At 42.7% G+C, this 21,906-nt stretch overlaps 1 protein-coding gene across 2 annotated transcripts in view; it reads left to right on the forward strand.

Annotated features, from left to right (window-relative positions):
* The first annotated feature begins 1,973 nt into the window (after positions 1–1,973).
* The window catches only part of LOC141918864 (WD repeat-containing protein 7-like), a 136,823-nt gene continuing 116,890 nt past the window's right edge, over positions 1,974–21,906 (forward strand). For both annotated transcript variants that reach the window (XM_074813743.1, XM_074813744.1), the window contains exons 1-6: positions 1,974–2,094; positions 12,906–13,077; positions 14,261–14,367; positions 17,493–17,571; positions 18,218–18,392; positions 19,836–19,912. In XM_074813743.1, coding sequence (XP_074669844.1) covers positions 12,919–13,077; positions 14,261–14,367; positions 17,493–17,571; positions 18,218–18,392; positions 19,836–19,912 — 597 coding nt within the window. In that variant the 5' untranslated portion in view covers positions 1,974–2,094; positions 12,906–12,918. The remainder of the gene's footprint in view (positions 2,095–12,905; positions 13,078–14,260; positions 14,368–17,492; positions 17,572–18,217; positions 18,393–19,835; positions 19,913–21,906) is intronic.

Genomic DNA, 21,906 nt, shown 5'->3' on the forward strand with positions numbered 1-21,906 from the left:
GCTGCTGCAGCTGGAAGGTGCCCAGGAGGCTGCTCCTCAGGAACCTGGCAGCTCCAGGCAGCCTCGAGCATCTCCGAGGATGGAGACCAGGAGACCTCTCTGGGAAACCCATCCTCGCCTTTGAGCACCCTCGAGGTCAAGAAGTTCCCCTTCAGTAAAGGTCTCCCACAGCCTTCTCATTAGCATGTACATTGGTGACACAGATAAAACAGTATAATTAATGTTTAAAGTAACAAAGTGAAAGTGTTTAACATTTTTATTAGCACCTTATTTTAAGATAACTTAATGCTTTCCATAACTCAGAAAACATCCTTGAGCCTTTTATAGCCGCTAGTTTAAAACAATCTCTCTAAACATGAGCAAGAAAAAAAATCCCTACTCCCATCGTGATATAATGCCGCCTGACTTTGACCAACATTGGCTTCAGGAATTTATTATTACAGGACAACTGGAGAATCTCCATTCTCCCAGCTGAAAGTAATTCACATGCTAAATAGGCTGCTGTTACAGACAGGCATCTGTTCTTCTTGGATGACAGGGTACCCTCGCTCGCCTGCCAGCAGTCATGTGGCTGGCTGTCATTTGCATATCTCTGTACAGATGCATCGATATATCTCAGCATTACTTTTATAATCAAAAATAACGTAGTAGCAGTGTTCATCCATACTTTTATTTTGCACAGTTGAACTGAAATTGCTTACTAATTCAACAGCAATAAAAATTTGGAGTTGCTTTGTCTGTAGGGAACTGGCGGCGTGGAACGTATCTGATACCAGCCCCACACAGGTAATGTGTTATGTACCACCATACAGTAAAGCAAGTTGTGAAATAATTTCACTATTCTAAGTACTTCTGGCCAAGAGAAAGTGTTCTCTCTAGTTTCAACTGCAGAAATAATTTTCCCTTTCTGTCCTAAACAGCTGTGATGTACTGACGTAGACTGCTAAACAGCTGATAGGAAACAGAAAACCACCGCTGAACTGCTGTTAGCATCAGCATCTTTGATGATTTGTGTGTAACTAAACCCAGTTATTCACACATACAAAAGGCTAACAGTAGAAAGGTTGGTTTGGTTGCAAGGAAAATAAAGAAATAAAGCCAATAACCTACCACACCTTCTTAGCACGGTCCATTGCCAAGGCCCAGAGAACAGATCCAGCTTACCTTGCTACCTGCAAGACCTCTGCTTGGTTGGAAAACGCACCGGGTAGGAATTCCCTTAAAATCTGCTAACTTAAAAATTGCCCTAGGTTTGTTGTTGACTAGTTTTTGTGACATTATGGGGATGACACTTCTCTTTTGCAGAGAGAAATTACATGCAGGCTTTTTTCTCAGTTTCCTGATGCTATGTTTTTTTTATAAAGCAAAGGGTGGCAACAACTGAAAAAATTAGGAGGCATAAATGCTCAGAAGCAGGAAGGGGAAAATAATAGATTAGGGGAATGTTTGTATTAGCCACGTTCCAGGATAAGCTAAGCAAAACCAGAAATTAAACCCAGAACTTTCTCTACCCGGTTTTGCAGTGTCATCACTCACAACTCCACAGGCTTCCTACACCCCGCAGGTGCTTCTGCAGAAATTTCATGCCGAGCAGGCGCCAGAGAACAGCATTTTCCTGCTCAGACCCGGCCGTATTGCCACGATAGTGCCTTACAGCTTCTAGGACTGACGAAACCCTTCAGTAATCCCTCTACACGAGTTATTCCTCACAGCTCGCCCCGGCCCCGCCACCCGGCCGTACCCGCCTCGCCCTCACCTGGCCCCAGCCCCGCCGAAGGGCCCAGCGCGGGCCGCGCCCGGGCGCCCTCCCACAGGTGCCCCCCCCCCCTTCCCCTTCCCCTTCCCCTTCCCCTTCCCGCGTCCCCCTCACGCAGCCGCCGCAGCGGAACGGGCCCGCTCCGCCGCCCGGTTTCCATGGCGACGCCGGCTGTCTCTGCCTGCCGTCAGTCACGACGGCCGGGGGCTTTGCGACAGCGGCGGTAGGAGTCGCGGCAGCCGGCGGTGTCAGCTGGGCGCCGCACCGGGCGCGGACGAGGCAGCGCGGCGGGGGCGCGGCGCCGCCGGGACCCTCCCTACTGCCCCGGCGGGGGCCAGGTGAGTGCCCGCCGGCTGCCGGCCACCCCCGGGCAGGGCCCACCCTCTCCGGCCGGCTGGCGGGCAGTGCCGGTGCCCAGCGGGGCTCGCCGCCAGCCCCCACGCTGCCCCGGCCCCCGGCGGGCTGGCGGCCGCCCTCAGGCCCCGGCGGGAGCCGCCATGTTGTGCGGGAGGGGGCGGGGGGCGGCCTGCGGGCTCCCGGCCCGCTGAGGCGGGGGTGGGCCTCGGCGGGGGGCGGATAAAAGGGGAGGGAGGTGGTGGTGCGCGGCAAGAGGGGCAGCCGGAGTTAGTGCTGGGGCAGCCCCGCTCCCTGCCGGCCTTCCGCAGCGCCGGGGGTCTGGGGAGACCGGGCCGAGGTGGGCGGTGCCGCCCCGGGTACCGGCTTCGCCCCCCCCCCCCCCCCCCAGCTTCCGACGCCTGCGGGTCTCGAGCTTTGCTTCCAACAAGTGTCAGCCTGACCTGGGCCCCCCGCGGGCTCTGTCACCCTTGGGGGGGGTCGGTAGTAAGTGACCGGTTGTCACCGGGGTGGAGAGCTCTCCCTCTGCTAACGGAAAGTTACCGAAGGAGCCACTCTTCACACAAACATCATCCTTTGTAGGAACCTAAATCGCTTTTAACGCCGAATTTCTGTTCCATCCTGGCCTCTCCACTCAATTTCCTTCTTCTGTGACAGCCGTGACATTGCTGTTAACTAGGGGTGGGATTCGGAGTTGACTTTGCAACTGCTTTGGATAACTGTCCTTCATGTGATCGTGACAGGTTCAAACGGGAAAAATTTATGTGGATTTAATGTGTCATCAAAGTAAGTGCCAGAAGAACCTGCAAATGGCTGTCAGAGGTATCTATTAACTATAATGAAGGATTTAGAGTCCCAAATTATTATTTCCTCCTTGTTTTATAACCTTATATATATACAGGTGGGTTTTTTTTGGGGGGGATAACCAATCTTACCTTCATATCATTAAGTACTTTAAAATCAACCTTCTGTAGCCATTCCCTCAGCTGGGCCAAGGGGCAAGCAATAATCTTTCATTGGACTGTCATTGCCACCTGAAGGTTAAGGAAGAGCTTGTGTCTTAACGAGTTACTTTTCCATTTCTATTTTGCAACACAAGTTTGTATTTGTTGAACTTATTTTTGATCTTGAGTGTATTGGGAGGGTTTGACAGTAACATTTACAATCCTTTTATTTAGATTAATATGTAATGGCCCATTCAAGACCTAGAGCCCTGTAACAAGTATTGTCTCAGGGTGCTTGAAATACATGTTATATGATGTAGTCCTGCAGTTTGGAGATAACTGTTACAGATAAATTGACTTGGGGATGCAGCGGTCCTGGCTGCACAGCGTTGTGGAGAAGCTCCTGATTTAGGGGAAGAGCAAAGGCTTGAGGTGATGAGTTTGGAATCAACAGAGTACATGGGGATAAAAGAAGGTCAGGTGCTATTAATTTTTCAATCCTTGATCAGCATAATGAGAAGGACCGTCTGGTTTGTTAGTCATTATTACCTGGATTGAAATCACCTTCTGATTTCACATGAGCTTCAGTGTGGCCTAATGGTTTTGGCCAAGTTCAGAAGAGTGGGTTAGTTTTCTCCTCCAGTGTGCTTGGTTTTGTTTTAATGATAAGGTTGGTGAGGTCAGTGTGAGTATTCATAGTAGTAAAATTAAGTAAGCTGTGTTTATAAAACTGGGGGCTTTGAAAAGCCCTTGCACCTCTTGGTTCTGTAGGGGTAGATCATTTCTCCTGGATAGCTGTTGGGGTTTTGATTTGTGTATACTGAAACGAGTAAATCTGAGTATAGAATGAACATAGTTGCCAGTTGAACTCCCATTTTGTTTGTGTGTGCATGGGGGGGTGGCATAAAAACTGCTGGCTTACCTAGCTTTTTGCTGCAGCAGTTCCTTGACTTTGCTGTCATCATGAACAAGCTGGTTCTTGATGGCACAGCTAACAATTTATTGCATGCTTCACCTGTTTACTTATACTAGTCTCTGAAAAATCACATTTTTTAAATACTTCTTTTTTTTATAAGTAGTTTTTAGCATAGTGTTGCCATAATCTTGTTGCAGTTGCAAATCAGAACGGTGTGCTGTTAATTGGACAAAGTATAAAGGTACAGTTATCATTCTCAAAGTTTTGTGTTCAGTGCTTATCAGATGCAAGCTGAACTGATAACGGTTTGCTGCGTGTGTCAGTGTAAGACCTGACCTGATAGATTGTTTTATAGTATTTTGTATGCTGTAGGTATGGTTCAAAATTTCTTCTGGCTTAAGAAAATTAAAATTATTATCTTTTTAAAAGCTTTCTCAGTTGGCTGGATTTACAAAGGGCAAGTTGTGCATAACCAACCTGACGGTCTCCCAGGAAGAGATGGCTGGCTCGGTGGATGGGGGGAGCAGCGAGCCAGCCTCGGCGGTTCTGCGATTCTAACTCAGTTGTTAGATTAATGATAGGTTAAGAAAGCAAAAATATTTTGCATTTGATGCTTTTGTAGTGATTCAGAATTAATTCCAAAAGACTCTGAAAATTACTGACAGACCTTCAGAAACAAGCAGAATTTAATTAACATAGCAAACTTTAATGACCATTTGTATTTAATAACAGGACTCTTTCTTTATTCACCATCTGTTTAAAGAAAGGTGTGATTTTCTAAATATGTGGGTTGTGATCATGGAAGGTTTCTGTAACTTTGGGTAAAGCACTTAATTTTCTTCTCCCTACCTCATTAACCTATTCTCTCAATCCCCAAGTATTAAATAGAAAAGGTCATTTGTAATTAAATCTAAAACATCAGATTTTTATAAAGTGCATTGGATTATTCAAATGGCAGTCATGATGTCACAGAAATGAGCCTTTACCATAAATGTCTGATTGTCTTTATGTAAATGGTTTTAGGAGGGGTGTTACAATGCTTAACTAATGTCTTTTTGAATGAAAGATTCTGTATGCGTGAAAAATATTAGGCATAAAAATTGCTGTTCCCTTGAAAATATGCAATCCCCTTAGAAGGTTTGTCCTGATGTCATGGATGGCAGCCATCTCTGTACTTGTGGCAAATCTGAATAATAATGTAATTTAAATTCTGCTGAAAATACAGAAAAATGGCATTAACATGTGGTAAACATTGATAGGGAGAGGAATGATTTATTCTTAACCTGTCTGAGTTGCTTTGTTTGAATATAAGTGCGGTTACGTTTATTTAAAAGCAGATGTTCATTTGGCAGCCTTTAATGGTTCTGTTTGGAGCTGTTACACACTGAGAGCATATTTGGTAAAGAAACAATCAATTCATAGATGGGTTTTTTTGATGGATTCTTTTAGCGTCCACACATATCCTAAGATTAATTCTTTATATGCGTGTGCTTTAATTGAAATAAATGTGTTGGGAACGAGCTCTTCTTGGCGTTTGCTGTGCTCTGTTAAGACAGAGGTAGATTTACTTATCTTTCTATTTCTTTCCCAAAAGACACCTTTCTCCTGGCCTCCTTGTACCCTTCCCGTGTACCTGGATCCGTCTGCCCCGGGAAACGGGCTCAAGCGCAGCCCGGGGCTCGCTGTGCTCCGTCTGGGCTTTCTACTTGTGCAGTCTGCAACATCCTTATCCACGCTCCTTCTTAAACCCTTCCTCGCGTATCTACCCGCTGAAATATTTGAGGGCAAGGAAGTCTACGTACGGATCAGGTGCTGTACTGGCCACAGCTGTTTCTCTTTCCCTGCACCAGGGCCTGGAAACACAACCAGCTAGAGGATCACATCCACTTGCTAGTGGCAGGCACAAAAGTAAACTGGTGTTACTGTCCCAGGGCAATGCAGAGGGGAAAAGTTGCTCTCACTAGCTGCTGGGCTTCCTACTGTAAATTAATTTTGGTTGGGGGCTTTTTCTGGCTGTAGAAATCCTTATTATGGATGTTGTTTCAGGGTAAATAACTGGAGGCTTCCAAGGTTTAATGAGGCTTCCCATCGTGACTGAAAGTTGTGGGAAAACTTGAGGAAATTGCAAGTAAAACGTTTCTGTTTCAGGAACAGTTTGTATACGGGTGGAGGAAGGTTTTTTGGATTTTTTTTTTTTTTTTGCTCGTCTGTTGCTGTCACTTGGAAAGATAAAAATATATGCCAAAACCGGACGGACGGGAATGCTAATCATTTTTTGAAATACTGGAATTAGTTTCCAGGCGTGAGTTGTGGCAGAAGGTAATAACCCATATGATAAATGCTTTGAGTCCTGCTGCGGTTTGTATAGAGAATCTTTTCGTTAAGGTGTTATTCTGATTTGCTGCGTATTAGGTTTATTTTGTGTGACAGGTGAGGCAGAGGACCAGAAAAATTGTGTGACTCTCCCTTTAATCTGTTAAAGAAACAGTTGTAAAGCTCTCTGACCGTGCATCTGACCTTTGCCTTTATACCTGTGGCTATCCTACCTGGTCATTCCCCTGATTCTGTTGAACAATAAGCTACTGGTAACTTGAAAATTTTCTTTGCATCTGCCTTGTACCTTCATCATCGGACTTTGATTTGAAATTACTATTATGTTTTCTGATTGTAATTTGGTTCAGTAAGTTAGCTGTGAATAGTTTACCATGGCTTACTGGTCCTGAAAGTGCTAGTTAGTGATTAGAGGACTATGGCTTGATAAAGATGTTTACAGGAGTCTTTGATTCAGTGTTTAATGCTTTGTACTTAAGAAATCAGTTAATAGCTTTATTCAAGTAGGAATTTATCCCAGATTATTAAATTTGCCTGAATACCAGCCTTAAGCAGTGAAGTGGAAAGAGTCACTTAACTATTTTACCAGATTAGCATATTTTTTTTAATTTTTTTGGATCATCTGCTAATCTAAAGAATCACTTTCTCTTTAAGCACAGAGAACACAACTGAGATGTATGTGTCCATAACTCTCACGGACATATTTTGATGATGTTGCAGACCTAGTAACAAAAGCATGAAAAGGGTACTCAGTGCCATTTCTGCTTTGGGTTTCACGGGGAAGATAAAAATCCGTGGGGCCGGACAGTGACGGATGTGGCTGGGAGCCCGCTCTGTGCGGTCGGAAGGTCGCGGTGATGACCGTGGCGAGTCCTGCATCTGAAATGGCACGTGGCTGGGGGCACGAGGGGCTGGGCAGCAGCTTTGCGGAGAAGGACCTGGGCGTGCCGGTGGGGGAGAAGCTCCTTGAGGCCAAGAGATTTGTGTGCCAGGCTGTGTGAGCACGGCTGTAGCCAGGAACAGGAGAGGAAGGATTGCGAGGCTGCGCCGCAGTACTGCGGACGGTCGGCGGCTTCCCAGGGCGGGGAAACCGTCGGCATGTTGGAGGGATCCCATGGAGGGCTGTCGGGGTGCTCCAGCGTTAATGGAAAAAATAACCACATTTATTTTATATTTTTCTAGTCATTGCATCTAGCGAAGCATACCTGCTCCTCTGGACTATTCTGGGACCGCCTCAAAGACATGGCAGCTGTTATCTGCTGGGGGCGATGTGCAAAGAGCTGGTGGTGTTTAGAGGGAATGCGGGAGATGGTATGGGTTTGGGGTACCAAGGGGAGCCTGTCAGGATTTGGGAAGGGACTGAAGACGAGGGGCTTTGTGACTCCAAAGGTGTGAGTGGAAGTAAGTTCCGAAGGCGCCGCAAATGATAGCGATGCTCTGATTGACATGGCAACTCCCACCGTAGGAAAAAGCAAATATGAGATCCTTTGTTGTGGGGCAGAGGACGAAAAAGAGAGGTTCCACTTTGTCAGGTCTTTTCCCACATCCCTGCATCTGTGTATTTACTGTCTGAGAGAGGTAATTTGGAAGGGAAGCAAAATAACCACAAGTATGCTTTTATACATACATATATTTATATACACGCATACACCCCCACATACATACAATACCACCAACTCACTCTCTTACTGGGTGTTTGGGGGAAGGAAACTGGGACTCTGGCACTTGTGGAAGTGATTGAGAAAAAATTAACAATCCCAGGGGAGGCAGAGGGGCATTAAGCAGGAAGAACTCTACTCAGTTTGATGTCTCCTTTTTCCAGTTCAAAGTTCCAGTTCCCTTTTCTGCAAAAATAGTTTATTCTAGAAAGATACACGTAACTAGAATGTGGGATTTCATTTGTAATGACTCACTGCCTGCTTTGTGACCGTTTGTCAGCGGTACAGTGTTTACTTGCTGCTGTAGTTTGTCATCATTGATGTAAAAAAAATATTGATTGTTTACAGACAATAAGTGAGTTTTGGTTTTTGCAGGGGATGTATTTGGTGTTCGCCAACGGTAGAGGAGGGTTGTTCTTTGTAGACTGAATTCTTCAGCTGTTAAAATGAACTTGTGGTGCTTTCTGAAAATGAAGTTTTTAATGAAGGCATTGCGGTACCATAATAAAAAACTAGAAGGAAAGAGGTAGTTTTTCTTTTTGCTCTCTCTCTCCCAAGGGTTGATATGAAATATTCTAAGAATTTGGTTTCTCTTAGATTGAAGGTTTGAACTGTGAATATCGGTAAGCCTTTAGAGAGTATTTTGCTGTTAATGTTTTCAGTGCTTTCTCTCATGTTTTTTCTGCATGGAAAATATATATTAGGTTACTTATATGTGCTAATACTTTTGTGTGTTGTAATATCCTATTCATTCCTTCTGAAAATTGAGTTTATGTGTTTATAGTGCTGTCAATTTTAAAGTTTTTATAAATAGTTCGGAAGGGCATTAAACTGACTGCAAAATTTCAAGGAACGATTTTGTGCCCTGGTAGGGGAGCTTCTGTATTTATTCAAAAGTGCAGCCGTTTGCATCACTGAAACAATCAAGTGACATGTAAATACTGTGACTTGGTCCCTGAACTGTGAGCAATAGGAAATGAAAGGAATGAGAAGAGATTTTGATGTTGCTTATCAGTGTTTTTACGCCTAGATTTTTTCAGCTCTGAAGTTATTGGTGGATTGCTTTATTATCCATTAAAACTTGCTGCATAGATGACTCCGATGATCAAATACCATTTACTGTCATGAAAAAAATCCTTGGAGGAAGTGTGGCCAAACAAGTACTTGTGAGATCCCTGCTAAACCGGGCTGCCTCCCAGTTGGAGTGAGGGGGTGCTCCGGGGGTTACCTGCAGGGCTGCAGTGGTGGCATCTTTTGGGATTAATCGGGGCAGTTTTGTGCTTCTAGTGCACAGCAGCGGAGCTACTAAACGGAGCTTTTTGCAGGTAGCGAGGGAAGAACAGTTTGTAAAGAATGTTGTACCTTGATTGATATTCGAGGGCTTTAATATATTTAAAGCAAAGAAATTTCCGTCTCTCCCCACCTTTCCTAGTGTGTCCTTTATCTTACTTCATTACAAAAGTTGGGTGGTAAAAGAGTTAAATAGGTATTTTTGTTTGTTTTGGTGATTTTTGTTGTTGTTTGCGATTGCATTTTTTTGTATTACATCTCAACACTTCATTTCTGTTCTTCACTATATTTTTATGGTTACTTCACTCTTAAGTATTTTTAGAATCATAGCTCTTAGTGAGATCACCATATTTTTAAAAATTAAGTTCTTTTACAGTGCTGTATTGTGATCATCCAGATAGAACAATTGATCCATTGCGTAACAATTAACCCTCCATTTGCAGGCACCTTTTGCAACTAATTATTCCAGGGTAGCTTTTAGTATGTTGCAGTAGATTTAAATGCTTGATTGTTGGTCTTTATATTTGTTCATTAAATAACAACTCTGACTAAAATAAGTAGTTGTTAATAAAGATAGTCCAATTGGATGCGAAGGAAGAGTTGGCATAAAATGGCACTTCATGGTAAGTGAAATTACTGGTTTTACGATACAGGTTTTGTGAAGAACCATAATACATCTCTCGCTTTTCAGAACTTTGAGGCTTGGTACACCCCGCTGGCCCTGTAAGCTGTTTCACAGTTTGTAATACTTAGCTATTCATTGTTCTGCTCTTGCTGTTCTCCCTTCCCCCATTTTTCCATGCACACTATCATGTTCGATTTCTCCGACTGCAGAGGTTGGTGCTACAAGGAGTATAGGCAGCATTTGTCAAAATTAATAAAAAACTACCTTCTTGTAGCAATTGCATTGTAACTTTTATATAGATGAGAGATGACTTTATGTTGAACTCCATGTAGTATAGTAAAACCCAGTGTTTTGAAGTAGAAGGTATTTTTGATGCAGAAAGCGCTGGTTTAAGTGTGGGAGTTCCCCCAGAATGGCCAGGGTAAGGTGGGATCAAAAGGTCAAGCTCATGGTTGGTGCAGGCAAGATCTCTGTTGTTGCCTCCGTTCCTGTCAAGTCTGAATTTGTCTCAAAGGGGAGGCACTGAACCTTGCATGATAGTTTTCAGTGGAACTGGAGATTATTTGCTTAAATTCCCGCAACTCCCGTGGAAGTCTGGAGCTGGTGCTTGTGCTTCCTTTGAGAAAAGGGCAGGTGGGGTTGTTGGGCGTGTGGGGTTGGGCAGCAGCGGGTCAGCATGACTCGACCCGATTGCTCGTTAGTTCCTTATAACCATCGCCGTTGCCTCGTCGGAGTATCGCGGGGACACGGAGGGGAACTGTGCTTATCGCAGTGGGGAAGTGGAGTCGGAGTGAACCTTACTTAGATTCAGGATGACCTTTATTTTTCCTCTGTCAGAATTCGGAATTTTCTTCCCTCTGCTGAAGTGCTGTAAAATAGGTTTACATATCTGGGAACAAATGCAAGTATTGCTGGATTGCTTAAGCTAGAGAAGTATGTGTGTATCTATGGAAAGACAGGAAAATGGGCATTTTAAAAATATTTCTTCAGTGAATTCTGCGTGTTTGGTGTGCTTATAGTTCTCTAAATCAGAAATTCTGCTCTGGTTTGAGCTGTGGTAGCTTCAGAATATAAACCTCCACAATTAGTACATAAGGAACACTTACTTATTTGGCACAACCATTTCAGCCATTCATTTATCACAAAATGCTCCAAGCAATGACTTTCCATAACTCAAACTTTTACTGGAGTGGAATAGAGTAACTCCTACAACTCTGATCCAGAATCAGAGACTGTTAAGAAAATGTCAGTCATTCTTGACATACTTTCTCTGCTTGATGGCTACATTTACTATATTTCAGTTGTTTTTGAGAGCGTAATAGTAACTGGAATAGATCTCATGTATGTCTGGTATAAACTTGTCGTTCGTACAATCAAAACACAACTTAAGTTCCAGTATTTTTATTTATTAAATGCAGAATATACCCCAGAAGTATACCCAAACTGATCATGAGGTCAGTTACCTGAAAAGCAAAAGAAAGTCTTGTATTTAGTTTCCTTTTCCTGTGCTGGACTGTCTGGTGTTTCTGGGTGCGGGCAGGGGGTGCAGGCAGAGGTGCAGGCAGGGGTGCAGGCAGGCAGGGAGCCCCCAGAGCTGCTGCTTGCACCTGCCTTTGCCCCCCCGGAGAGCTGACCATATGTTGGCAGGCTCTGTACAAGCAAACACAGGTTCAAGGATCCTACTTAATAAAAACACTTTAAGTGGTTGGCAAGCTCAGAATGTTGCTAACAAAAACAGTGGTTTGTTTGGGTGTTTAAGGCTTGTGCTAACCCTCCTAACTTTTCTATTACTACAACTTCAGTTTCTGTGATGTTGTCTTTCTCTCTCAAATTATGACTGAAACGTGTTTGTTGTTCTGTTTCCCAGTCACCAAGAACATTTTGGCTTTGTGACGTATAAAAATTTATCCATGTTATTTGTGTCTATATATTTATAAGATATTAAGTATTGCTATGAAGATTTCTTGTTGGATAGTGGCCAGAATCTTGTTCAGGTGGCAAATCATGGTGAGCAAAAGTACCTTCAGACATTAAATAAGCACATCTAGTGCTACTGTAGTTCAACAAGCTTCTGTCTAAGTAGCTGAGCGGTCAGTTGTTGCTCTCTATGTCAGCTGTCGCAAGATCATCAGCATCAGAATGACCGGATTACACGAGAGCGTCAGCTTTTGTGCAGAATAAATAAAAACACAGCTTTTCTTGAAGGAAAGGTGATGCCGTGGGTGGTGCAGGGGTCACAGGAATAACTGACGTGTCTTTTAAATCGGCTGTTTCTACTTTCAGTTAGCTGTTATTTGTTTAGTTAGCCTCTTTTAGATGCGTGTGTGTGAGGGTGAATGAACTATCAGAGTCAGCGTATGAATTAAGGAATGGCATTAACCTTGAAAAGGTTTTCCACCTCTAATTTCACCTAACGCAGGGTACTAGATACTCCAACGTAAATATAAATTTTAAAAAAGCTACGTCAGCATGACACTGTTCTAACAGAACAGTATTCTTGAGAAGTGCATAGTTGTCTGTAGGAACCTCCAGAGCCTATTTTTGACTAAGGGCTGTTGCTTTTGCAAAGGGGGATGAACTCTACTACTGGGTGTATGATAGCTGCTGCACCCTGGGACTTAAAGCATTTGTTACTTCAAAATTACTGTATAAAGAGTGATTTTTAGCAAAAGTACTGGTGTGCGTAGGGAAATGCCACTTTGAAAAGTGCCTTTTGCAAAATGTGTAAGAAATCAAAATCGTAAAGTTATAATACTACCACAGTTTGCTGTATTTTTCAAGTGACTGTTTCAAGAACGTTATTGAATCCATATATGAAGATGAAGGCTTTCCCTGATGCGAGGAGAGGAGAGTTTGTATACTGTAATTTATTTAAGAATGGCATATGTGGTGACTGTTCCTTTTGTATAAAATGTTTGTGAAGTCACTTCAGACTAATTTTTTTAAGTTTCTATGAGGATAAGGACAGGCGAAGTGCAGGGCTGGCATACCCGCTGAGCCATAATATTTCTTTTCTTGATTAAATTGACAGGCGTGAAAGCAAAATGGCAGGAAACAGCCTCGTTCTGCCTATCGTCCTGTGGGGCCATAAAGCCCCCACGCACTGCATATCCACCCTGCTGCTCATGGAGGACGCATCGATGATCGTCACGGGGTGCCACGATGGACAGATATGCCTCTGGGACCTTTCTCTAGATTTAGAGGTAAGACTAAAGTCTAAGCTTAATTTCTTTGCGTTTAAAGTGCGTATCTCGTTGCCAGTGTGATTTTATTCTTCGATATTACAGACAGTCTTCAGTTCTTTCTACTTGTCCTCTCTTCCTCCTTCTTGTAAGGCCTGGATCGACACGACGTACTTCCCGTAGTGGATATTTCAGATTAGAAAGAGAGCTTTTTCCTCTTGAACTTTGTTGCTGCTCCTGCAGCAATTTGTTTAAGTAATTATTTCCTCTTTTCAGGAGCTGCTCTAAGCTAGTTGTGACTTTCAACTTTAGCTGCTTAATATTGTTTTGTGAAAATGGATTCCAGTCATCAGAGGACTGTACTTAAAGAACTTTTTAAGGTTATTTTATTCAACCATTTTTTTCCCCATGAAAAGCGTAAGAGAAAATAGGCTAGCAGCAGAGATGAAGGTTAATGATTGTTTTATGCCAGTGGCTGCCCTGGAGTTGAAATCTTCAAGTGTCTATTTTGGAATATGATCTCGCAGTTTGCCTTGGTACAAAGAGTTTTAAAAACTCTTGGAATGCAATAGCAGAACAATCCTTTCTTGCAAAAAAAAAAAAAAAAGCAGCATGCTTCAGGAAAAGCTGTTACTGAATACCTAAAAATCTCAGTGTCTGTGAGTTACCCCCGTAAATTATGTTTATGTCTGGTAAATTTAAAAAGAAAGAATGGGAGAAAGCAACTAGTTCTTTCTAGAAAGGACAAATAAATGGCAGTTTTCTTTTTTGTCTTTAATCTATGTATGGGCTTTATATAAACTTATAAACTTATTTATGAATACATAAGGTTGTGAACTATACTTGATTGGGGGGGAACTATTGTTGCAGTACAACATTTTTTTTTTTCCATTCAAATTGTGCCAAATTCAGCTTATGATTTAAAAATATTGATAGCGTGTGTTTGCAAAGTGCATTTTTTCATAGATTAGCATTACAGCATTAGGTAGAAACTTTTTTTCCATATACTATAGCAGCATTCTGTGCAAACTTGATTTCAATATTATATATCTGCTGCTATGCTAATTAAATGTGTGTGTGTCTATATATATTAACACATATATATTTATTTAATATATAAAACGGAAATCTGGAATGTGTATATTCTGGTTAAGTAATGGTGCCTATGTTGGTTTTACTTCGCATTTTCTTTCCCTGATTCTAGATTAATCCCAGAGCTCTGTTGTTTGGTCATACAGCCTCAATTACTTGTTTATCAAAGGCCTCTGCTTCCAGTGAAAAGCAGTATATAGTGAGCGCGTCAGAGAGCGGGTGAGTTTGCAGAGGATTTATTACTATGCAGATCTGTTAAATAATGGAAATTGAGGGTGGAGAAGGGCGCAGGCTGTTACATACGCGGTGTTTTTGACGGAGTGTAGCATCTATAGCTACTCCAAACGAGGGGACTTCTCCGCTGCAGACACCGAGCGTGGTGGGAGTGTTGGACTCGTGGCTGAGAGGAGCGCAGGGACGCGCTCGGGGTCCTGGGCCGCTTCCCCTCGCGTCTGCGGTACGGTGGGGGGCGGCAGGACGCCGCGGGGCTGTGTGGAGAGCAGTACCTGCAGTGCTGGCTGGGGTTTACGTTCAGGTGGGCGAGGAGATGCGTGACGTTTTTTCCTTCAGTCGAGGCACTGCTGTCATCTTTCCGCTTGCGTGAGTTTGTCAGTTCAGTTGACAGTAGATCCATATTTTGCTCCTTTTTCTGTTTTTTGAGTGAAAGCAAGCTTGAGTTATAGCGTAGCTTGTTGGCAGGAAACGGTTCCTAATACATGTTTTAAAACCTGGAAATCTGTCACACAATTTATCTATATTTCTGTTGCAGTGTTTGATTTTTATCCTTAAGAAAAAATATATCAGCAAATACATTTTATTTTTTGAGCAGTTTTATTTACTAATCAGAGCAACTCTTTAGAGGGTGGAAGGGGAAAGGATTTGTCATGCAGTTGGCGTTAATGGGGATTGCAGTCGGGTTATTTAAAGAAAAAAAGGTCATACTTTGTGTATCTTTTCTGTAAATTAGCCCAAAATCTAGGCTAAAATGTGAGTGTACAAAGTATATTTTATTTGAAAGTTACAATTTGATAAATCACAGGCCAACGCTTTGGGGCCAACTAGTTTTATTGCTGATAACTCCCACATGTTGTTTTACCCCACCTCTTCTCCTTCCCATCCTCTGCCTCAGGCTGATCTTTAGTAACAGGCCAGGGCCATCCTCTGCTGGGAGAGCACTGTCAGCTGGCTGATACCTTGTGCTGCTGCCATTTCATGCGTAGCTTTTGCCACCTGAATTCAGTTCCCCTCCCGCTGTGGAGAGCTTTTCCCTCATGCCCCTGGGTGTTAGTGGCTGTCGGGAGCTGGGCCCTGGCCCAGCATGGCCAAACCAGCAGGACGGGGAGGGGGGCCCAGCCTAAACAGCCTGGCAGAGGCGGGGAGCCCTGCCCAGGCGCCTTCCAGCACTTTCGCAAGGGCTCTTCAAGGCTGGACAGCAACTGAACCAATTCTCCAGAGCTCTTTGAGGCCGGACAGCAAAGACATCCAGACACCCAAAGGTGGCCCTGCGCCCAGGGCAGCCCCCGCGAGCTGTACCTACGCTCGTGTGCTGGCTGGTCGTATGAAGGCAAGGCCTTGGGCCGTGGATTTGTTCTTCTGATAGCTGGAAGGCAGGAGGTTTCCTTCTTCCAGATTATGAGCCTAGTTTTGTTTCTGGGAGTTGGAGTAACTACTGCTGTTACCAAGAGCCTGGAATAGCTTCTGAGTTTCTAAGTAGAGGCACAAGCATTTCAGTTATGAGTCGTCTTCCTCTGAGGACTTGCACTGAACACGATGGGTTGCCCCTCACCTCTGCCCGATGGCAGCCCCTCGTAATGCTGCTGGTTTCAGCATCTTCCTTGAGTCTTAACAGCACAGGGAACGCTACGTGTTGAGGGGGGGTCTAGGTTTAAAATGCATTAGCTCTCTTTGTGGAGACAGTTACTTTTATTCCAGAGTAACAGTATTTTGGAAAGAAGTTCTAATTACACATCATAATATTCCTTCTTAAACTAGTGGAGACTTTGCACACTCTTAGACTTAATGTGGTATGTGTCTGTAATTTGTTTTTAAAACACACCTTTCCGCTTTGCCTTGTCAAAGTTTGCTTTGAAAAGTTAACATTCCCAACTCGGTTGTCTTTCATTAGGCAAAATATTTAACCTGAAAGTATTTGCAAAGGTATTCCTTCCCAGAGCATCAGTCTGTTCTTGAGGGTTGCTTTTTCACTCACCTACAGAACCTACTGTTTGAATGACGAGACCTTTCTCCTACGCAAAACAAGGTTATAAAAGGAAAAAGAAGTTTGAGTCTGGGGGTTTTTTATTTGCTTGGTTTTTAAAAAGCTGTTTGCCAGAACATGGACCTCCAGGCTGAGGCCAATTTGATCCACTCTGATGCAGGAAGGAATGTCTTAACCTCTGCCTATGTATATGTAGCTGGCCAGCTATAGGTCTGTTATGTATCCAAATAAAATAAAGAAGATTTTTACCTGGAAAAGGTGGGGAACAATATGACTACATAATCTTTTGACATGGAGGTTGAGAGTAGAATGTGTCAACACTTAGAATTTCCTTGTACTGATTTCAGTCCTAAGTAATCTTTTCTTTTGGATTTAGAACCAAAATATGTTTTCATTGTGAAATTATATATTAGATCTAAAGGGGGGGGAAAAGGGTGAGAAAACAGCTGACAGATTCTGTTCTGATTGAAGTTTAATATAAAAATTTAAAAGTAAATTTTTTTTAAAAAATACTGTAAATGGTGGGAATGGCTGCTAATTTGAAATAATTCATACAGGTAACTGTAAGCTTTGCTCATAAGGCAGGTCAGAAAAGTATCTACTGGTCCTACTTATAATTTGTTGTTCAGTACTTTCAGTTTGGTCTTAGAAGTGCTGAAGAGTACTGGGAGAGGCTTCCACTTCCTAACAGCCCGGCCCTCAGAAAACCCGCCGTGGTCACTGCCGTCTGACACTGCTGCCTTCTGAATCCTCACGGGTGCGGGGAGGGCAGGCTCATCTTCGCACGGCTTAGGGGATGCAGCAGCAGTACATAATGACTTGAAACATTTGTGAGAGAAGTGAGAAATTCTCAGTTAGGTACTTGTGTTTATTTAATATTGACCGTGTGTGGTGAACCTTGACATTTCACTTGTTCCCCCTTATCTTTGTAGGAAAGAAGAGGTTGTGTAGATTGAGATGGACTGGAAATTCAAGTTGATTTTGACTTTCATTTATCTAAATACAGTCCATAAAGTCACTAACAAATGGTTCAAATGGTTAAGTTTCTCCCGATGTAAATGGTTTTTGGACTTTTGGAAGACTGAAATGTTTTCCATGTAGTTTTAATCTGCCGTCTGTGTTTCAGGGAGATGTGTCTGTGGGATGTGAACGATGGGAGGTGCATAGAGTTTACTAAACTAGCCTGTACACACACCGGCATACAGGTTAGTACTTTGTGTGTGTTTCAGAGCTCCTATTCCATATTGCAAAGCATGGATAGCTATAGATTAGTTATCAAAATAAGGCTGATTTCTATTTAAGCTTAATAATGACATTATATGTGTACTGCAGTATCTCATAAATGCTGTATCATCAAATGCCCTGGAGCTGGAAATATGTGCTGTGCTTCACCATTTGAAAAAATGTATCATAATTAACGAGAGAGGCTGGAAAGGAAGGAGGGAAAGGAGAAGATTTTCTGGAGGAGTACTGCCAGGGGAGGCGGGAGCGTGAGGATGACCTCAGCAGGGAAGGCTGAGGCAGGCTTCTGTCAGCTATGGCAGCTGGGTGTGCAGGGTGAGGATTGCCTTGGGAAGGAAACAGGGAGAGGGGCCCCTGCAGAAGGCTCCCCTCGTCAGTGCAGAGTGGCAATTCTCAAACATAGGCATTAGAATATAGGGGAATAATTAAAATGTAGGGGAGAACTTTAGAGTAGGGCTGATGGTTGGACTTGATGATCTCAAGGGTCTTTTCCAACCTGAATGATTCTATGATTCTATATGTTTATGAAATTATGGTTTTGATTTCAAATGAAGTAGTCAGTGTCTCACATGGAGTATAATTTCTGTACTTTTGTTAATGTCCATTTAGTTCTATCAGTTTACGGTTGGGACTCAGCGTGAAGGGAGACTATTATGCCATGGACATTATCCAGAAATTCTTGTGATGGATGCCACCAGCCTTGAAGTTCTTTATTCTTTATTATCAAAGATATCTCCTGACTGGATCAGCTCCATGACTATCATTCGATCCAATAGAACACAAGGTAATTATTTTTGTTGCTTTTATTATGGCTTAGCCTGCCTGTAAGAGAAACACTGTTTTCAACTTTTTCAAGAGCGGGCAACACCCAGTAAGCACTAACCTTTCCATAAAGCAAGGTATACATGGTTGTTTCTAGTCCTGGAAAAAGAAGCTAGATGAAGATCTACACAGTATTGTCTCTGTTGCTGTTCCATCAAATGCGAGCCTTGGCCCTGGCTAAAATGTAAGTGCTTTCGCATGAACAGAACCCAAAATCTCCCCAGATCTCGCTGTGTGTGTGCGCTCGGCAGGATCCAGGCTCACCTGGTAAATAGATTCAGTTCTGTCATCTTCAGAGTGTGCATGTGCTGAAACCTGAAGGACAAGGAACCTTCCTACAGGAAGAGTGATTTTTCTGTTTTGAATAAAAGCGTATTCCCCTAGGGTGATAACGTGCTTTCTCCTTGAGAGTTGAGAAGGAGTTCTGGAGAGCACTGGGGCAGCACGAGCCTGCAGGCTGGCCCAAGGCTGAAGGAAGGGGTGCAAGCTCTCTAAATGCCAGGGCTGTCGTCTGCGTTGCTAACGTGGCGTGTAGTACACACCGGGATCATTTGGCAAGCTATAAGTTGTCATTTTTGACAAGATATATATGTACTATGAGTATTTCTTGTGATTAGTAGCTTTATAAAAAGCGCTGTCGTAACGTTTTCAAAGCTACTGTTGTAGGAGGGGCGTTTAAGGAACGTGCTGATTAAAGGACACAATAGGATTAAAAAACCTGAAGACTGTGGAGGGAGGAACTTGTAGAAGTGATGAAAGTCAGTTTAGCAGAGAGGTCTGTGAGCAGGCTCGTGTTGTTGACAGGGTTTGAAGCGATACCTGCCCACACATCTGTGTTGCTCTGATAGTTCGTGTTAATTTGCTACGCTCAATTGCTGTGCCCACAACATCTAAGTTGCTGGAACAACTGGAAGTGAACTCCAGTGTGAAGTGTTTCCTGATGCTGCCTTTAATTTTATTTTCTGGTTTGTAATTGTTTTTATATTGTGATCAAGAAGTTACCCCTTGGATTTTGGTGTTGCACCAGACTTGTCTGGTAGAAACAGGGATGTCTATAAAGTTTGAGGAGCACCAGAGATACTTTGGTTTTTGTGAAGGTAAGAACTCCACTGGAGTAACTTTGCAATGTCCAATAGCACTACTAGAAACAGTGTCGCATCCCTCCCCACATTTAATTTGAGCCCCGAGTATTAACTCAGCGGTGTAAACGCAAACCCGTGGAATCTGTGTCTGAAATGCTACTTTGCAAATAAACGTTTGATTTTGAAGCAAACGCTTCAGGAATGTTTTGTAAACTTTTAATGTTGAGGTACTTTCAGTATATTTTTGTACTCAGAAACACACCAGTGTGCAACAAAATGAAGACATCCTTGTACTTACCAGCCTGATGTTTGTGTTTCCCCAGAGGACACTGTTGTCGCCGTTTCAGTGACTGGCATCCTCAAAGTATGGATAATAACCTCTGAAGTTAGTCGGATGCAGGTAAACAAAGGCTTCTGAATTAATGAGATTTCCTGTTGTGATGAAGGGAGAACTTCTATTAGTGCTGTTTCCTGTTCTTCCAGCTACCTAATGATATTATGGTTTTTTCTTCTTTGCCATTTGAAAATCAACTTCCTTAATTTTGCTTTACTAATTCTTCAAGTTACCAGCAGAACCCCTAATCTTTCTTATGTTTGACTCAGAGAACTTATTTTCAAAATTAAAGAGTAGGATAGTCTCCAATTTCTACAAATTTTTTTTATACCGGGTAATGATTTGTGTTAATATACAAATATTCTTGTTAATAAACACTTTCTTCTAATTTTTCCCTCTTTAAAAGCCCTCTTCTTTCACTCTAAGTCATCTTGTGCTACATTCCACAGGAGTCTTGAGTTCCAAAGGGAATTCAGTAACAAAGGTTGTTAGAGTAATGTTTAACTTCCCAAGCTGATACGGGTGCTGTACTGCATGTGTAACTTTACTCGGCGCAGGCAAAACTGTTATATGCAAGAGCTTGTAGTGTAAGTACTCAGTAGTTGAAAGGTGATGCTATAAATATGTGTTTACTCTGTATAGTACAGATAAAAGAAAGCAATCGCAGAGTTAAAGCTTGCCCTGTACTGATAGGAAGTTTGTGTCTTTTAATATGGTGGTGGTGTTATAGAAATGACTTTATCCCAATACTTAATTTTTTTAAGATTAAGTTCTCCAGCTGCTTTTCTTACGCTCTTAAAATAGCTGTACTTAATTTTTAAATTTCTTTCATTATAGTTTTACTATATTGTACTATATTACTATTACTGTTTATTTCCAGAATATTCTAATGCAGAAGCAGCACAGTTTGCATTAGCTTGGAGGACCAGTATAATGGAATTCCTTGCTTTTGACCCCGTCAGGGGACAGTGGTATTCATGGTTTTTTGTTTTCAGTTTCAAACCTGATGAGGTTAGGTTTGCTCTCAAAGCATTTTCTGAAAGCCTTGTCGTGCAGCTGGTAATGTTTTGGCTAACATCACATTTAACAGTCACACTTAAAGAAAAGGCTGCTCTGAGCAGTGACGAGTGTTGGCTGTTATGAAAATAAGAAGCACAAAGACATAACTAAGCAGGAGCTTATCACAGCCTTGTCTGTTTGGGATGGGGGGAACCCTGAGAGGGTGAAATGTGAGCTGACCCTGCTTGCTTTCAGCGGGCTGTCTGGATGCCAGGTAGTTTGTCAGCAGTGAGGATACTAAATAGGCCCTGCTGATCTATCCAGCTGGGGAATTTGTTAGACTTAAGTGACAAAGAGGATACCACATGCTCTTGCAGATCTTCTTATGAGGAATAATAGAATAAGAACGGCTACAAGTGTTTTGGTTTTTCCTTAGAAGTTGGCCATCTGGCGTCTTAAAAACCAGCGTAGTCATTCTTCCATCACATGGTCTCTGTCTTGTTCCTGAGTTCAATTTGAGCAAGAAAAATCGGCTGGGTGTTTTCTTGTTATCTGATTTCCATCTGGGTGTTGCTCTGTTTCAGATGCTGGTTGCTGGCACACTGTCTGAGTACTTAAATGCTTTCTGTGTAGGACAGAATGCTTATTCCCCATCTTGAAGATGAGGAAATAATATTTCAGGAAATATGAATATCTCTGTCTTGCCGCAGAGATCTGTAACAGAGTAAAGATCGAGGACATCCAAGTCCCCACTTCTGCCTTAACTGCCTGGCTGTCCAGAGTTTCTCTGTGCTCTCCCGATAAGGTTGGTTTTTATGAGAGCGAAGAGCCCTGTGGAACTGGTCGAAGTGGCTGCCCTCGCAGATGAGTCTGCGGACTGGACTGTATCACAGGAAAGTTGGGATACAATATACCCGTAGGAGTATCAAAATAAAATATCTGTTTATTTCAGTTAAAATTTACAGAAACATTGACAAGCTCATGACTCGAGCAAATTTAAAACCATCAAGAAATGCCTTTTTTGAAGACGTTATTATGGAACTAATAGCTCTATTTAATTT

Source organism: Strix aluco, chromosome Z (genome assembly GCF_031877795.1).
Source record: "Strix aluco isolate bStrAlu1 chromosome Z, bStrAlu1.hap1, whole genome shotgun sequence".
Lineage (NCBI taxonomy): Eukaryota > Metazoa > Chordata > Aves > Strigiformes > Strigidae > Strix > Strix aluco.